This window comes from Onychostruthus taczanowskii, unplaced genomic scaffold, assembly GCF_017590055.1.
Source record: "Onychostruthus taczanowskii isolate IOZ18803 unplaced genomic scaffold, ASM1759005v1 scaffold162, whole genome shotgun sequence".
Taxonomy (NCBI): domain Eukaryota; kingdom Metazoa; phylum Chordata; class Aves; order Passeriformes; family Passeridae; genus Onychostruthus; species Onychostruthus taczanowskii.
In genome coordinates this window covers 586,169-603,469 of record NW_024498818.1, presented here as the reverse complement: position 1 = coordinate 603,469, position 17,301 = coordinate 586,169, and the positions used below count along the sequence as shown (strand labels likewise).

Here is a 17,301-nt window from a genome sequence, read left to right as displayed (position 1 = left end):
AGATCTGAGGGGATGCTGCAAGAGAGCTGACTCAAGTGGAACAGCCCTCCCAGTCCCTTCCAGCTGTTCCTGAGCCTCCCCAGGCTGCTGGCACCTCACCCTGCACAAAGCTCATGAGGGAAAGGGGCTGAACTCGTCACCAGCAGCCAGCACAGGCTGAGGCTGGGGAGGTTTCCATCAGACAGAGGGTGAGAACGGCCCAGTGAGCACTGACAGAGCTGCCTCCATCACTGCTCCCTGGGGAGGCCACGTTTATCAACACACCTGATGTTCTTGCTACCAGAGTCACATAACTCCTCTGAGAGTTATGGGCAAGGTGGATATTTAAAACTGAAATCTCCATTTTGCAAAACTGTGAGCTGAGCCGAGGGCCTGGAGAGTTAACAGATGTCCCTGGACTGTTATTGCTGCCGCTGCACTGCTTACCTGGCACCCCCACCCCAATCCAGAGGATCCTGAAGCCTTCAGAAGGGTGAGCTGAATAAACTCTCAGCTGTTTGTGGTGAGCACATGGGTGACAGACCTGGAGAGACCTGCAGGGTTGAAGAGGCAATGGTAAGCCAGTGCACAGGGAGACAGCTCTGCCACGTGCTCCTCTGCTGGGTGCTCCTAGTCATTGGAAAAGGCAGGAAAATGCAAAAGATTGTGCCCATAATGAGACCCCCAGACTTCCTCTCCTGCTACCCAGCTCCTCCTGCTCTTGGCACAGGCTGCAGGACTCATATTTTTCGGGACACATAGTGTCAGAACAAGGGGGAATGGTTTTAAAATAAAACATGGCAGGTACAGATTAAATAGTTAGAAGGATTTGTTCCCTGTGAGGGTGGGCAGGCCCTGGCACAGGGTGCCCAGAGCAGATGTGGCTGCCCCTGGATCCCTGGCAGTGCCCAGTGCCAGGCTGGACATTGGGGCTGGGAGCAGCCTGGGACAGTGGAAGGTGTCCCTGCCATGGCATGGATGGGCTTTGAGGTCCCTTGCAATCCACACCATTCTGTTATTCCTTTTCAGAACCACCACAGCTCAGGCAGATGACAAAACACATCACTCTGCCATCAGTAACAGCACTGCCAGTGCAGGGGTTGGGTTTATTTTATTCCTTCTGGACATGATCTATCACAAACTTGGTAGTATTGTTTTTACAGATGATTTATTTTGCACTTATGAAAACTGACTGCAGCCTGTTGAGAAATAAGGAGGAAGAAACTGATGCTATCCAAAAAATTTTCAAGTGAAGTAATTTAAAGGCAGAAAGGAAGACTAGAAGATGGTTACTTTATGCTACCACAGGGAGAATAAAAACAATTAGAGCAAAAGGTTCAAGGACTGGCTTAGGGATTAGAAAATCTGATATTGGAAAGTGGCTGATGAACTTATTTATTCTTTTGCAAGCAGGTTCTGAGCTTGAACCAGGCTACTTTATATGGCAGATGATCTATTTATCACCAACATACAGGAACCTCCTTTCACATCATCAATTAGTTATGAGGGCAAAGTGTGTACTAGGGAATGGTCCTTGCAGGGTGAGGAGATTTGTGGGTTGGACTCTCCTCTGAACCGATGGGTGGCAGCAGCAATGTTGCTTCCAGACAGCTGATTTATGGAACTGCTCGTTAAAATCCATAATGTTTATTTGCAATATGCAGCTGGCAGGGGTTCCCTGCCACCCAGCTCTGCCAGCAGGTGAATCTGCTGGGTGAGAATGCCAGCAGCAGAATAAACCAGGTGTTTTTCCATGCAGCTGAAAGACAGGTGAGCAGTGTCTCTACAGGGAGAAAACAAAACGTTGAAATCAGCGTGTGCAGCTATAAACAGCACCTTTTCTCACCCTTTTCCTCAGTATTTAATCAAAACCAGAGCTGGGTTAGAAGCAAACTCCTGACTGGGTGTGCAGACTTCAATTTAACGTGAGCTGGAAGCCTTCATAACGTTCATTGCACCTCCAGTGTGGGTACCCAAAGGCATTTCTAGCAAAAGAAACCCCTAATTCTTCTTACATGCTGGCCACACCAGTTCCCTCCTGCTTTCACTCCTCAGACATATAAGAAATACAGACAAAGGCAACACCTAGAGAGAGGGAAATTACCTTAATTCCATCTCTGTATTTCAATTCCATTCAGGTCCTTACTCAACTGTACATTACCTTCCTCCCTCCTTTATTATTTAAGATATTTTTTTTTCTGAAGAAAAAATAAAACATAATAAAACGGAAAATAAACCACAAGAAACCCACAACAAAACAAATAGAAAAGTTTCCACTCACAAAAAAAAAAAAAATCCGCAAAACAAAACAAACAAAAACTAAAATAAACCCAAATACACACACACAAAAAAAAAAAAAAACCAAAAAACCAAACAAAACCCAGCCCATCTTCACCCACCCAAAAAAACCTCAAAACAAAATACACCCCCTAAATAAAACCAACCCACAACTATTACAGCAGGTGGAGGGATTAATTGCACAGATGAGCCATTGAGGATAAGGGTAAAACCAAGTGGAAGGGAGCAGAAGTTAGAAATCAAATCACAAGAAACTTGGAGGTGTTTGTCATTGTTGAAAGGGTACAAGGCACTCCCATATCTCTGTAAGACAAACCACCGTGCCCTTTTTTATATAACATTTTCATTCTTTGCCAGCAGGAACATTCTGCAAAAACTGGGGGCATTTTCCCAGGCTAATCCAAGCCACCTCAGCATTTGTGTTCTGGGGTTTTTAGCACTGATGCAGGCGTATTTATTTATTTTTAACACTAAAGAATAAATAAGGTAGAAGCTTGACATCCTGGCTCACAGTCCAGAGGTCTTAATTTTTTTTAAAACAAGAACTCCTTCAGACTGTTATAAGAATGTACCAATAAGAAGTTTACAAACTAAAATGGAAATCTAAGAGGCCATTCTTCAGTAAGTTTTCTTCATTTTTTTTCTCTTGGGCACGGTCTCCATCCTGTGCAGATTCTCCTGGAGGATTCCTTTTAGCAAAATATCCTGCAGAGAAGTATGAAGTAGCTACTGGCATACCACAAATCCTCCTCCTTTTGATTTACTGTGGAGGTGGGACTGTGTAGGATTTACATGCCTTGTAAACTCTGGATTTACAGCGAACAGGGTTGTAAATGGGCACTGTGTATTGGTGTGAACATTTACTTTTTATATTCATTGTGATTCAAGCATGATTTAATATGCATATTTGCAAAGTTTCCAAGAGGAAGTTGGATTAATTTTGCTCTATTTATTATTCTCTGCATCACTCACTCTAGCAGCTTAGCATTTGCCAAATTTTAATCTGCCTGGGATTTTTAGAAATAAGTGTTGAATAAATAAGTAACTCGCTAATCAGATGGGTTGGCCAGCATCCCAAGGCACAGCTAACCTGCCTCAGGAAGAGCTGGGAGTGCTGAGCTGTGCTCTGCACTGCTCAGGGTGAAGGAAACCAAACTCCCCTCAGTAACATCTTTCAGCAATGAGATTATTTATGTGGCTCCAGTTTAATATAAATTCCTCTTAATCTATGCAGAAAAATAAGTGTGCCTCATGTCTCAGAGGGGCATGGATCTAAACCCATCCTTGCTCTTTGCAACACATGTCCAGTTTGACTTTTCTTTTGTTCAGGAATGCGTGTCTGCAGTTAACGCACCCCAGTCCAAACCTCTGTGAGGTCACTGTGATGCCCCCGATTTCAGCTTTTATATTTTTCAGATTCTGTGCTGCTTTAGTGTGTGGGTCTGGGTTCACATTAGGGCATGGTGAGCTCTCTGCACAGAGCAGGGAGACAAAACAATTCCTTCTCCAGCTGGGCACCAAGGACAAATGATCCAAATCTCAGCCCAAGAGCACAAACCCCGTGGGCTGGAGAGAGAAAAACAAGCAGGATGGGACTGCATGGGCTAAAGCTGGAATTGGACAATGAACTGCAATGTGCACATGGAGCAGAGATGATCCCAGGGAGAGACCCCATGAACGATTGTGCATTTTGGGACCATTTTGGTTCACCCTGGGTTCATTTTAGGACCATTTTTGTTCATCTTGGGTGCAGCCCTGGCTGGGCTCTCGTGCTGCCCAAGGTGGATCCATTGAGGCTTTTCAATAAATCCCTACTTTATTCTTTAGCTCTGTCCAGTCTCTGTTCTAGGGCAGCCTTCACAAGGCATCAGCTGAGCCCTCTGGAGTGTCCCACTCCACCTGGAGGACAGCATCCAGCTCTGGGCCACAGCACAAGGGAGACATGGACCTCTTGGGGTAAATCCAGGGGAGGTCACTCGACTTATCCCAGGGCTGGAACCCCTCTGCTCTGGAGCCAGGCTGGGAGAGCTGGGGGTGCTTACCTGGAGAGGAGAATGCTCCAGGGAGAGCTCAGAGCCCCTGCCAGGGCCTGAAGGGGCTCCAGGAGAGCTGGAGAGGGACTGGGGACAAGGAATGAAGGGACAGGACACAGGGAATGGCTTCCCACTGCCAGAGGGCAGGGACAGATGGGAGATTGGGAATTAGGAATTCCTGGCTGAGAGGGTGGGGAGGGTCTGGGATGGAATTCCCAAGGTGGGAATTTTGAAACGCCTCCCAGCGAAGTGCCCGCCTGCAGCAGGGCTGTGCGCTAGGGGGGGGTCACGGACCGCGGCAGAGCAGAGCCGCAGCCCGGGCAGCGCTGGGAGCCCGGGCAAGCCGAGAGGAACAGAAATGAGAAGCGTTTAAAGCAGCAGCAGCAGCAGCAGCGGCAGCAGCAGCAGCAGCAGCAGCAGCAGCAGCGGCAGCAGCAGCAGCGGTCCGTGCGGAGCAGGTCTCAGCACTGGGAGCTCATCCTCCCGGGCCTGTGCGGACACCGCCCTCACACCTCTCTGTGAGGGACACCGCAGCCCCGGCTGCTCAGCCGGAGGGGTCTGCAGGCACAGCCTGCGCTCGCTGTCTGCAGGAGGGGCAGAAATCTGTTCAGAGCGTCTTAAGCCCCTCTCTGACCGTCACAACAACGCTGGGGTGGGGGCTGAAGGGAGGAAGGCAGGGCCTCGTGTGTCTGTGGCACCCAAACAAGGTCATTCAGAGTGGAAACCCTCCAACTCCCAGCCGAGCTCACAAAAACTGCAGGTTAACCTTCTCCTAGGGACTGGTTTAGGAGGCAACAGACTCAGATTTTCACAGCCTCCCTCAGGATTTTGTTCAGAGTAGAGAACTATGCTGCTTTGTCAAGTAGGAAATTATTTTTCCACCATTAGTTTTTTCTCACTGCAACTGTGGTTTTTTTAAGACTTACATTCTTCAAAGGAAAAAATTCTAGACCACACATAAGAGCAAGCCCTTAAAAGAGCCCTGTGCTGCTTTCCTGTCCTAGAAGCAGCATGTTTTTAAAACAGTGCTTCTCCCTAACTCCTTTGGGCAGTCAGTCCAAGATGAGGAAGGCGAGGGTAGGGTTGGGAGCAGTGCAGTGAGGCCGCAGCATGAAGTTAAATGACAAAAGCAATCTGTTTGGCTTGATTTAAACTGCAGTTCTCACATTAGAGACTGCAATAGAGCTGAAGGTCACGAGCTGATTAGCTCTGCTGAAGGACAACCCGAGCCCTGTCTGACACTGCAGCAGGGCTCCAGCAGCAGAGAGGTGCTGCAGCTGCGCCACTCATCCCCATCCTGGCCTCCCTGGGTAATTCCAGTGACTGAGCAACACACTGAGACATTCACCCACAATGCTGTAGTTTCTCTTCTCTTCTCTTCTCTTCTCTTCTCTTCTCTTCTCTTCTCTTCTCTTCTCTTCTCTTCTCTTCTCTTCTCTTCTCCTCTTCTTTTCTCTTCTCCTCTTCTTTTTCTCTCCCCTGCCCTCTCCAGCCAGCTGAAAAGGCAGCAGACACTGGAGTGTCCCAAAGCCCAGCAGGCCATTCCAGCACAGAGAGTTTTCCCCACTCCTGATGCAGGAATTGTGAGGCAGAGCCCGTGCAGCAGCAGGAGCAGTAATGGGAGTAATGGGAAATGCAGAGCTAACTGAGGTGCTGAGGGACTGTGACACTGGCTGACACTGATTGATTAAGAGGTTGAAACTCTAACTGTGGCACTTGGCTGTTGAGAATAAAAGAAACTTTCACTTCTCACTTGCACACATCCATCACGAGCAGACAGGCGCTGGCTTCTCTGTAATGACTGCGGCTCCTTTTGTGAGAGGGAGGCACGAGATGGATATTCAGCTCCTTCTGTGATCTGAAAAGCATTTTAATTCATCAGCTTTTCTGAAAGGATCTTCAAAGAAGAAATAACACTCTTTGGTAACACAGCTGGGTTTCAGCATGTTCAGCACCGCAGCTATCAAAGACTCTTCTTTGCTTGGCTGAGAACCTGGCTGGGGATTTTGAAGACAATGGCTGGGTGTTGTTCCCAGGAGGATGCAGTAGTGCCCAGGGCAGGACAGCCACCAGCACCCATCGAAATGCAGCACCTGGAACGTGTCTGCCAAGTTAGGAATATTCCAAAGCCCTGCCTTGAACAAAGAACCTGTATGGATGCTATGAAGGACATCTCTATGAGGTCAGCTTGGCAATTACAGGGTGCTCTCACATTTCTGTACTGCCGTGTGTGTACAGCTCCAAGTATTTTGGTTTCAGGATTGACCCTGATGGCAGTTGTGTGATCAGGGCCTGAGAAAGGCCCGTGATCAGAGAATCCCAGACTGGTTTGGGCTGGAAGGGTCTTTAAAGCTCCTCCTGTTCCACCCCTGCCATGGGCAGGGACACCTTCCACTAGCCCAGGTGGCTCCAAGCCCTGTACAGCCTGGCCTTGTACACTTCTATGGATGTGGCATCTTAAAAAAGATACAAGTGGGGTCCCCTTGCTTTTGTCTTCTGCCTTTAGCCTTAGGGCACCCTCATGCCAGCAACATTTCCTGGGACACTCCTGTGGCCATGGGCTGTGGGAAGGTACCTGAAAACTTCATCAAGATGTCAAGTCACAACACTGAATCAATAGGAACAGGTCCATCCAAGGTTCTAGAAAATAAGGATTATCATTAGGAATAATGACAATACCACAAATCTCTGAAGAGGAAGTTGTCCTTAGGAAGACAATATTGCAAAATCATTTCAAACTGCCATTTGAAAGTGTCACTAAATAGAGACTGCAAGCATGAAAGCACAAAGACCAACTCAGCTCCACAATTTAAAGAAGCAAGTTATCAGATGAACCATTTGCTGCCTGGACCGGCTCATATGCAAGTGATTTGCTGAACCATTCCTCTCAGTGCTCTTGGCTTTGCCATGCAGGAACTGTGTTACAGATTCCAGCACTGGTCTCTCTTATTCAGATCATAAAGTGACTTGGGGTTTTGTAAATTAGTTTCACATTTCCCTCAGCTGCATTTAGCTCCAGTTTACTTTGATGTCTCTTGCTCAATCCCAGTTTTGGCCTACCTTCAAAAAAAAAAGAAAAAAAAAAAAGAAAAAAAAAGAAGAATTTACATTATGGTCCAATTAAGGCCCATTCAAACATTTGCCATTTTGAGAAGCTTATTTGCCTTTCCAGAAACAGCAAAATCTTCAGCACAAATTTCAGGAGGATCTCATCCATCCAGGATATTTCCAAACTCCATTAGCCTCCTCAGAGTGCTGCCACAGCATCTCAGTAGGAGGTGGCTACAGAAAAAAGCTAATTAAGACTACAATCACCTGCAACGCCACTTGCTTCCTTCCCCTCTTGGTTCCCCACTTCATCCTCCTCAGCCCTACTTTCTCCTCCACTTCCTGTCCTTTGTCCTAAGCCGTGCTCCAGCTCTGTCCCAAGTGTTCAGCCAGTGTCATCATCCCCTGCTCTCAGTGCTCCAAAATGCCATGGCTGCACCAGAGAGCATAAGATCTTCTCTGCAAGTGGAAATGGAAGCGCCCCAAAGTCAAGCATTGCTTCATTCAGACCTTTGTCAGCCTCAGATCAAATACTGTACAAACACTGACGTCGACTAACAGCATTTGAACAATTAATTTATTTGCCAGGTTTTTTTGGTTTTTTGTTCTAATGACCCACCCAAACATGTGCCAGCAGCTTTGATTGTTCCCTAGACACATAAGGGGCTCTAGTTCTCTGACAAGATGAGCATAACTTTTTTACATTCTTGAGCATAACAGACTTCAAAAGCAAAATTAAGAGCCACCATTTGCAGTGTCCAAACTTCCAAGTTAAAATGCAGTAAACCTGCAGTGCCTGTCTGTCCATGCACAGAAAGGGCTATGAGCCTGGCCACAGCTGAGAGGGCCCGTGAGCCTGGCCACAGCTAATCCATTCAGAAAGTTGCACAGCTCTCTGCAGAAAGCTTTTTTGGAGCAGTCAATCAGCGCAGGCAGCTCAGATGGTTTCCTCTTCAAAGCACGCCAGGCTGTCATGTAGGCTGGCTTTGTGCACAAGGAAAGTATTTTTAGCAATGCACTGAATGGTTTGACATTGAGAGAACTGAGGGACATTGTCGTGCTGCAAAAACTTGGATTGGTAATTCTTGTACTGAGGACTTCCTGGGCCCAGAGAACAGCCTGGAAGCATTCATAGACACTATAATTATTCCCATTTCTACATCATACATTCAAAACAAACCCCTGTTCTCTCATATCATTGTCCAGTCTTCCCAGTGATTGTTAAAATATTCTTGTGGAGACATCCCTCCTCCCATTTCAGAGTGAAGATTTAGGCAGACACAAGGTCAAGGACATTGGAATGGATACTAAGGAGTCTTCCTTGGGACTGGTGCTTTGGTAGATACAAAACACAAATAGAAGCAAATTTATTTGCAAATGTAACCCAGTTTCCCAGGGAATACAGAGCCAGGACAGCAGCTGCATCCTTATGGCATTTACAGTCTCAGGAGCATAGATTTCATTATTAAAGGGGGTTTGCACAGAAAATCTCTCCCTTGGTCATTCCTGTTGCAGGAAACAAACCTTTGGTGCCATAGCATCCAACTTGATTTAATCTGGGCAAGAAACTGCCTGAGATGTGGAACACAGGGAGGTGTGGGTGGACGGTGTCACTGTCCCTGCTGAGCACAGCTTCCCTGTGCCACAAGCCCCCCAGCAGTGGAAAGGACCAAGCAGGTGCCCCAGGTCTGATGCTGCAAACTGGTGTTAGTACAGACTAGGAAGGAGAGACCAGGTAGATACTAACACCTACAACCATAAAACTGTGTTTTCACATTCACTACAAAAGTTTTTAGTCCTCACATTGACAGTCTGCCCTTGCAAGTGCTGAATTCTGTGCTTAGTTAATTAGCAGAAAAGAATTATCTGTATCATATAAAACAGATCTGTGCCATTGCTTGCTATTACATGATGAAAACCTGCAGTCCTTAAACTCTTCAAAGCACAATATTCTTTATGTCTAACTGAAAAGTAGGATAATTAGTCAATGTACACAGCCTTTCATCAACCAGAAGTCTTAAATTATGACTGGTATTAATTGTATATAATTGAAATTATAAACTCCCCAAGATTAATCATATCTCACTTGTAAATCCTACAAATATTTTTTCCCAACAATTATAAATAAGTTCTCATTCATAAGCATTTACAGATTAATGCAGAGCTATGGATGTAATTTCTTTGCAAATGAAGCTACGTCAATGTCACTGCTATTCATAAATCTCTAGGCTCCATATTTTTTAATGAAGTCTAACAGGTTATGAATCAAGGCAAATTTTTATTGTTTGGTGTATAAGCATTAAGAATCAGAAACAGGTTTTATAATCTAATTTCCCCAGAGATTATGTAACAAAAGTGATAAATTTACAGTTAGTACAGCAATGGTTTTGACAGCTATGACTTTTTCCCCAGAAGAAAGTAATTTGAATTTAGATTAAGACACATCACTGTATCTTTCCTTATAAACTGTTGGATTAAGTTTCCTGATCGCTCTCTGTGCACATTTGACTGAGTGAACCAAAATGTGGAAATTAAAAATGTAGGAAGGGAGCAGCTTCTGCATTCCATTGACCTTTATATTAGTTAAGCATTTGAATTTTAATATATGTATGATACATACTTTAATTAAAGTGTAAATCAGAACTCTGACTTCCTCAGATTTATGAGCCATGTATCAGCAAAGCTCCATTCAACCTTTCCACCAGCAGCTCCTTCATGGCAGCAGCACTGAGCTGATGCCATGACACACCAGAACTGATAGCAAAAGCATCCACAGGCTAAAGGTGAGAACTTCTGGCCAGTTATCTTTGGTTTAATTTAAATTTGAATATGAAGGCAATCAGAGGAAAATATTAGAGAGATAAAAGAATTCAAGCTGGCTGCTCAAATTAGTAGAGACAGAAGAGTAAAAGTCTCTTTCTACTTGTACTTAATAATTTTTTAGGACAGCCTGTCTGAATTATCTCCCAGACAAATAGAGAATCACAGAATTGTCAAGGTCAGAAAGGACATTTAGGATCATCAAATCCAAACATCAGCCCAGCACCACCACCCTGCTCAGCACTGAACCGTGTCCCCAGGTGCCACATCCACACATGAACAGGGACACTTCCAGGCATGGGGACTCCCCCACTGCCCTGGCAGCCTGGTCCCATGCTTGACCACGTTCTCAGGCATGAAGGAATTCGGATAAGCACATCCATGTAAGGAGTTTGCACAGCTCTTAGTGCTCTGAGTAAGTGCGCTGAGGTAACAGGGGGTCTGCTGGTTTCCCTCCTGCTGTGGAAGGGAAAGGGAGTACTCCTGCTTTCAATGCAATTCCAGTTTCCTTTCTTTTACATCCCATTTTCTTCAATACCATTCCACTTCCCTATTGAGAAAAAAAAGGAACAACACCCCTAAAAATAACCCACACCCTACTCCTTCCTTCCCGAACCAAAACACTCCCTCAGCACAAACTCCTGTGCTGGAGGTGGAGGACGTGATGCTCAGAAACCTGCCTACGTACATGTTTTATGGAAGTGGAACACAACAAGCACATCTATCACAAATAATCACTCTGGAGGATGTTTAAAAAAATAATAGTTCCTCAGATTTGCTCTTTATTTCTTTTACAGTAAGTTGTATATTTAAGGTAGCTGAAATACGCTCATCACAATTGCCGTTACTCAGTCCAGCATGTTCCCTTTCTCTCCTACCTCTTGTCATACTGCACAGTTCCCAAAGATGCTAAAAAAAGTCCCTCTGGTGGAAGAAATATTATTCTGGATTTTGTTTGACTTTCATTAGATCACTCACACAAATAAATGAGTTCTAGAACACCAGTTTGGATGGAAGACTTCCAGCAAGTTGTTTTCTTGTTTGGATCACACTTCCCAAGGGGCACCAAGTGTTAGACAGAAGAGATCCCCCTGTAACCCTGCTGCTCCCAAAGGGATGCACGGCCCAGCCCCAGTCTGACAGCCCCAGGAGTAGCAGTGCTGTGTCTGGAAAGCAAGAGCACAATAGAAATGAATCCCTGCCTGGAAAATTGCTGGAAGTTTGTTTAGCTCCAAAAGAAACCCTGAAGCTGTGGGGTCTGATGCTGGCTGTACTTTTTTCCCTGTGTGAGACAGTGGTACCCAGCACCTTTGTGACTCTGTGCTGATGAATGCAGCGTAGTGCTGTGAATTTTATCTGGGTTTCGATCAGCTGATGCTCCTCTTTAAAAAGAGACCTTCATCCTCTGAAGCTGAGGAACAATTCTTGCAAGGATTCATCATGAATGACAAAGGCTTTAACGATGCTGTTGTCATTCTGGCCTATCTGTAACTCTTAGATGTTGTTTCCCCTGGCACAATGTTATCTGAGAAGAGCAGGATGGCTTGGCTGCAGGCTGAGCCTCACAGCCCCTTTGCTCCCTGCCTGCTCCTGCTCCTGCACAGGGAAGGGATAAAAGGCCAGAGGGCAGAACTGTAGGAATGCAGGGAACATAGGGAAATGAGAGGCTACCAGTAACTCTAGAGTTAAATAAATCACAGAATCCTGGAATGGTTTACTTGGCAGGAACTTAAAGTCCATCCTGTCCCACCCCCATGGGCAGGGACACTTTCCACTGTCCCAGGCTGCTCCAAGTGTCCAACCTGGCCTTGGATACTTCCAAGGATTCAGGGGCAGTCACAGCTTCTCTGGGCACCCTGTGCCAGGGCCTCCTGCTCTCAGGGCAGCTCTTCCCACAGGGAAAAATTTCTTCCTAAAATCTAATCTAAATCTACTCTCCTTCAGGTTGAGGCCATTCCACCTTGTCCTGCCCCTCCATCCCTTGTCCCTCACCAGTCCCCTGGAGCCCCTTTAGGCCCTGAAAGGGGCTCCAAACTCTCCCTGGAGCCTTCTCCTCTCCAGGTGAGCACTCCCAGCTCTCCCAGCTGGGGTTCAGAGCAGAGGGGCTCAACCTGGTGACTCTAGCGAAAACTGGTGACCTGCACTGCCCAGTGTGTTGGGAAGGTGTTTGATCCCCCTTGTGCATCCTGTTTCACAGAGCAGCACAGGCTCAGCATGCTGCTCACCTGAGGAGTCCTCACATCTTCTTTGGCAGCCAGGCTACATCAGTTACATTAATTCATAACTGGAGGCAGTGGTCATCAGCTTCTCCTCTATTTCAACTTGGAAAACATTTGCAGAGCCAGAGGAAATGGGTGCTGTGAAATAAGTGGGCTGGAGATCTTTCTCCTTTTTAATGCCTCTATTAAAAAGAATCAGCTCAGGTGGGGAGAAATCGACGGGTCGTGCCCACACCGCCGTTGCTCCCAGGAGTGGCACGGAGGAGGAGGAGGGTGATGCAGCTTTGTCCATTGGTCTGCAGGCAGAGCTGGGGATTCTGTCCTCATGAGAGATTAGGAGATTCCGCCTTTTCGGTCCAACACCTCGGGTCCTCTCTCTAGGCAACATCCTCTTAGGTTAGGGTGAGAAGCAAAATGGATCCACGCAGGCACTGGACTATGTGCCGATCCTTAGGCATCACCTAGGTCCCCTAATTCTATGTTGGCTCATTGTTTTTAGGGGTTTTGCTGGAAAACTATAAAATTTGGTGCAATGCATTTCTCATCTGCATACTAGTTCTGATGGCACTCCCATTCTCCTGGTACTGCAGGGTCCAGGTGTCACTCTCTGGCAAGCATCAGGGGGACAATGGCTAATCACCAACCATTAACAGGTAATTGAAGAAGAACTCTTAACAATGAAGCTACCCTTAACAGCAACTGGTCCAACTTGTTTTAACTCTGCAACCTTAAAAAAAAATAAATAACTTTTTATTCACGACATGCTGTACTGTCCTTCTTGTCCCACTGCACAGCACATGAGCACCCTGTGAGCACCCCCAGCTGCCCACTGCAGACCCAGCCTGTCCCCAGGGCCAGAGCAGCCCCAGCAGCTTTGCAGAGGCTGACTGAGCACCAGGCTCTGCAGTGAGGTCATTAAGCAAGGTCATTGTGGGGATAGCTCTGCAAAGGCAGTGGATTACAGCAGGAAGGACTTGGGCTCAGGGCAAGTAGTGCTGGCACCACCGAGCCTGGCTGAGAAACTGGCTGGGGCTGCAGCCAGAAAAGGTGAAGGTGCAGGTGTGGGATGGAGTTCCTGTGAAAGTGCTGTGGTAAGAGAACTGCTAATTAATTCAATACTGAAATACTTGCTTAGGTAGAAGGCTGCTTCTGAAACTCATGCAGATTGAAACAGCAAAGCTGCAGCTCCAACACTGCTCTGAGGCTTGCAGTCCTCTCCTGAAAGACTCTAAAAATGTGAATCTCAGCACGGCAGTGAGACAACTGCAAACCAGTTCCCTCTCAGCCATATGTGCTGGGACCCCCATTCAGCCCACCCCTGTCCTCACAGCAAACTTATCTCTAAAAGTCTCCTGAGGTCCATTCCCCTCCTCTGCCTCAGTCAGAGCCCTCCAGATTCCCACTGCAGGGAGCAGAAATTCATTTCCCTTCACACATCTGAGGGGTAGAGAGCACACGTATCACTGCCCCAGGGGAATGTAAAATAAATTGAGGAACACTGGCATGCTCCAAGCCCTGGAACAGCTGCCATCAGTTTTATATAAGAGGTTGTGGTTGTCTCTGACAGCTTGACCTTGACTATCATCTTTGCCTTGAAGGCTCCTTTCCTTGGGGACGTTGGTCCCTTCCCTGCTCCTTCCTTCCTTCTCATCCTGCCCTGTCTCCCTCCCAGCTGTGGCTGCCCTTTGTTCCTTCCCAGTACTAAATCCAGTTTTGTCCTGGGAAGGACCAAGAACACACTGCTGCACCATCACCCCTCCAAGAGCTCACACACAGCAGGAAATGTGGTTGCTTCCCAAGTTAGCTCTTCTTTGCCTATGCTGCTGCAGAAGCACAGGCAATGTTTTAATGGAGTGTTATTCCTCCCATTTCAAACAGGGAGGGAGAAAACTCTGGAGGAAGGATGGTGCCCTGGGGTCCTGGTGATCCAGGGAAGCTCATCTGATCTGCACAGCACAACAGGCTGGGCCCAGAGGTGCCACAGGATCAACTCAAAGTGCTGAAACCCAAGAAACATTGAAGGCTTTTGTCAGTTTTCCACTTTACTCTCTATTAATGCTTCACTCAAAGACGAGCTCTTCAGAAGTTAATGGAAAACACCCAGCCAGCACTAAAGTCTTCCTGCCTGCCAGTTTTTGATGAAGAAAATCCCTGAGGTTGTAATTTCAATCAATCTATTAGGATATACATTTTTATTCCTTATTACTATTACTTCTGCTTATGTAGAAGGCAAATAATGTAAGATTCAACTCTCTAAGACTCAAGTTTTGCACAAACTCAGTATCATCCCAATGTACAGCTTAAGTTAGGGCTTGAATATTTCTCAGTACTTCTGCAAATGAATCATTAGATCTATACCAATCATTTACCAGCCCATCTTTGCCTGTCCTAATGAACAACACATTGCATTTATCACCCCCTCTGTCATCATTTATGATGGTGTAGTCCATTGAAATCCTTGAACAAACCTCTCCCATGCGCCGAGGAGCTGCAGGATTTGACCCACTTAAATTTAATAAGAGACAGATTATTTCTGAAGTCTCTCTGATGTTAGTAATTCGCATGGTTTTCTTTTTTTAGATTAGGTATTATTGCCTGGAATTTAAGGCTCAGATAATTAAGTAGATTTATGTTTATATTGTCTTATTATTTACTCATGTCTGTTACTTAAAACCTAATAACAAACAATGGCACTATTACTCAAGTACTTAAGATATCCATAATTGAAATTAGGATCCAGAGCAAATGACTGCTTATTCTGACTTGATGGATAAATAAACATTCATCAGTGAAAGCAATGAGGACAGCAAATAATAAAGAAACCCTTACTCTCTTTATCCTGTGTCACATGGCCAGGACATGCACCATTGCCTTGAAGGTGGGAAGATGCAGACATCAATAACAAGGATAGCAAAGCAAGTTGGAAAGTGAAATCTGACATAATTTTGGACATGAAGGTCTTGGGATACAAGCAAGACAAATTTGAGGGAGGCGATAACATCTTTATTGCACATAGGGATAGAATGATAAAAAGAAATAAGCATTCAGGCTCAAAATGCTTTTTCAGCTTGCATGCTGTAAAGCTTGTCTGCTCTTCCAAGTATATCATTATGTCTCAGGAACGATATTATCTCTCCCTGCAGACTTGATAGTGCTTAAAATGTCAGCTCTTCTTGAAGATGTCTGCTTTGCACCTTCCATCTGTTCCCAGGGATGAAGCTGCTGTCCATCTCTGCTTCCCACCTCTCCCACAGCAATGTGGGAAAAGGCAGAGAAGGGTTTCCAAATAAAATATGTTTTTTAGATTAATATTAACCTCATTTCCATACCTCAAACTGTTGGCAGAGACCACAGAACATGGGTATTATATGCCTGCCATGTGAAATACTATTTATAGGGGCCCGCTGTCTGAGTAGGCACAAGAAAAAGTTACCGGTTGTTTCAGTGCAATATGTGTACAGTAAAATTAGTCTATAATCCTTAAGAAAAATCTTTTACTGGGAAGAAAAAAGAGTTAAAAAAAAGAGTTGGTGGGTGTAGCAAAATTAGTTTGAGTTCTTTCTAAAAAGAAATAAGAAAAAACTAAAGCAAAGAGGAAATACCCTAAACTCATACTGTAGATGCTTAGGTAGCATTTATTTTTATTAGAAGTGTACAAAAAACCGAGCAGGCTTTTGTGTTCATGTAGCTTGGATAAGGCATGGCACATTCCCCATTTTTGAGAGGGAAAAAAGGTAGAGTTTAGCTGATTTGCCCAGTCACACCACATCCCTTCCAGCACATGGAATTAAGCCTTGCTCCTTTCCCAAGGAGGTGCCCATCCCACTGTCCTTTGGACAGAGCAGCCCCAGCAGGGCCAAGGCCAAACCAGCCTTCCCAGGGAATTCCTGACAGGGTTTTACTGCGGGCAGAAGGGAGGGCCGGGAGGCCTTTTGGCCGGCTATGACAGCACACAGCTGGACTGCACGTGTCATAAGAGCAGGAGGGTTTGGCTGCAGGGAGCCCGTTCCCGGTGGGAACACAGGCTGGCAGCCGGAGTGGTTCTCCTGGGCTGCAGCACGGCGCTGGACACGGCACCCTGTGCCTCTGCTGCCCGTGCCGGGGCCGCCACCGAGGAGCTGAAGGAGGCGGCAAGCGGCTCCCAGGCCCGCGGCCCGTGGGGCCAGTGTCACCGAGGCCGTGTCCGCCTCCAAGCAGCGCAGGGGGCTCGCCCTCGCCACGCTGGCTGCTGGCAGCTACAGTGTGGAGAAGAAGAGCCACAGCAAGCTGGGGCTCAAGAGCCTCGTCAGCAATGGCGCCTTGGTGCAGACCAAGGGCATGGGTACCTCTGGATCTTTCAAGCTGAACAAGAAGCCATGTGAGACAAAAGAAAGGGCAACGAAGAAAAAGACAGCTGCCACGCCCAAGAAGCCGGTGGCCAAGAAGCCTGCTAGCACTGCCAAGAAGCCGAAGAAAGCAGTGGCAGTGAAGAAGAGCCCCAACAAGGCGAAGAAGCCGGCAGCCACAGCAGCCAAGAAAGCAGGCAAGAGTCCCAAGAGAGCCACAGAGGCAGGGCACCCCAAAAAGGCAGTGAAGAGCCCAGCTAAGGTGAAAGTTGTGAAGCCCAAAGCAGCCAAGCCTAAGGTAGCCAAACCCAAAGCGGCCAAGGCAAAGACAGCAGTGCCAAAAAAGAATTAAGATGACTGAGAAAAATTGAGAGTCTACTCATTTAAATAAACCCTGTCATCTTAAATAATTTTTTGCCATGACAGTCCTCTGGTGATGTCCAATTACCTAAACCGAAGGTACTGGTACAGGACCTTGACACTCGGGACAGGGTATGCATGTATTTCCACAGATGCTGGTATTCGATGGTAACAAACCTCTGCACCAGCTGGATGGAAGTCCCAGACCTTTGGAATGAC

At 46.4% G+C, this 17,301-nt stretch overlaps 1 protein-coding gene across 1 annotated transcript in view; it reads left to right on the top strand.

Moving 5' to 3' along the window:
* LOC121333294 (histone H1-like) overlaps positions 1 to 17,074 on the top strand; it is an 86,264-nt gene extending 69,190 nt beyond the window's left edge. Inside the window, 2 exon segments of the mRNA XM_041399520.1 lie at positions 16,455 to 16,553; positions 16,555 to 17,074. Coding sequence (XP_041255454.1) covers positions 16,455 to 16,553; positions 16,555 to 17,074 — 619 coding nt within the window.
* Positions 17,075 to 17,301: the final 227 nt, after the last annotated feature.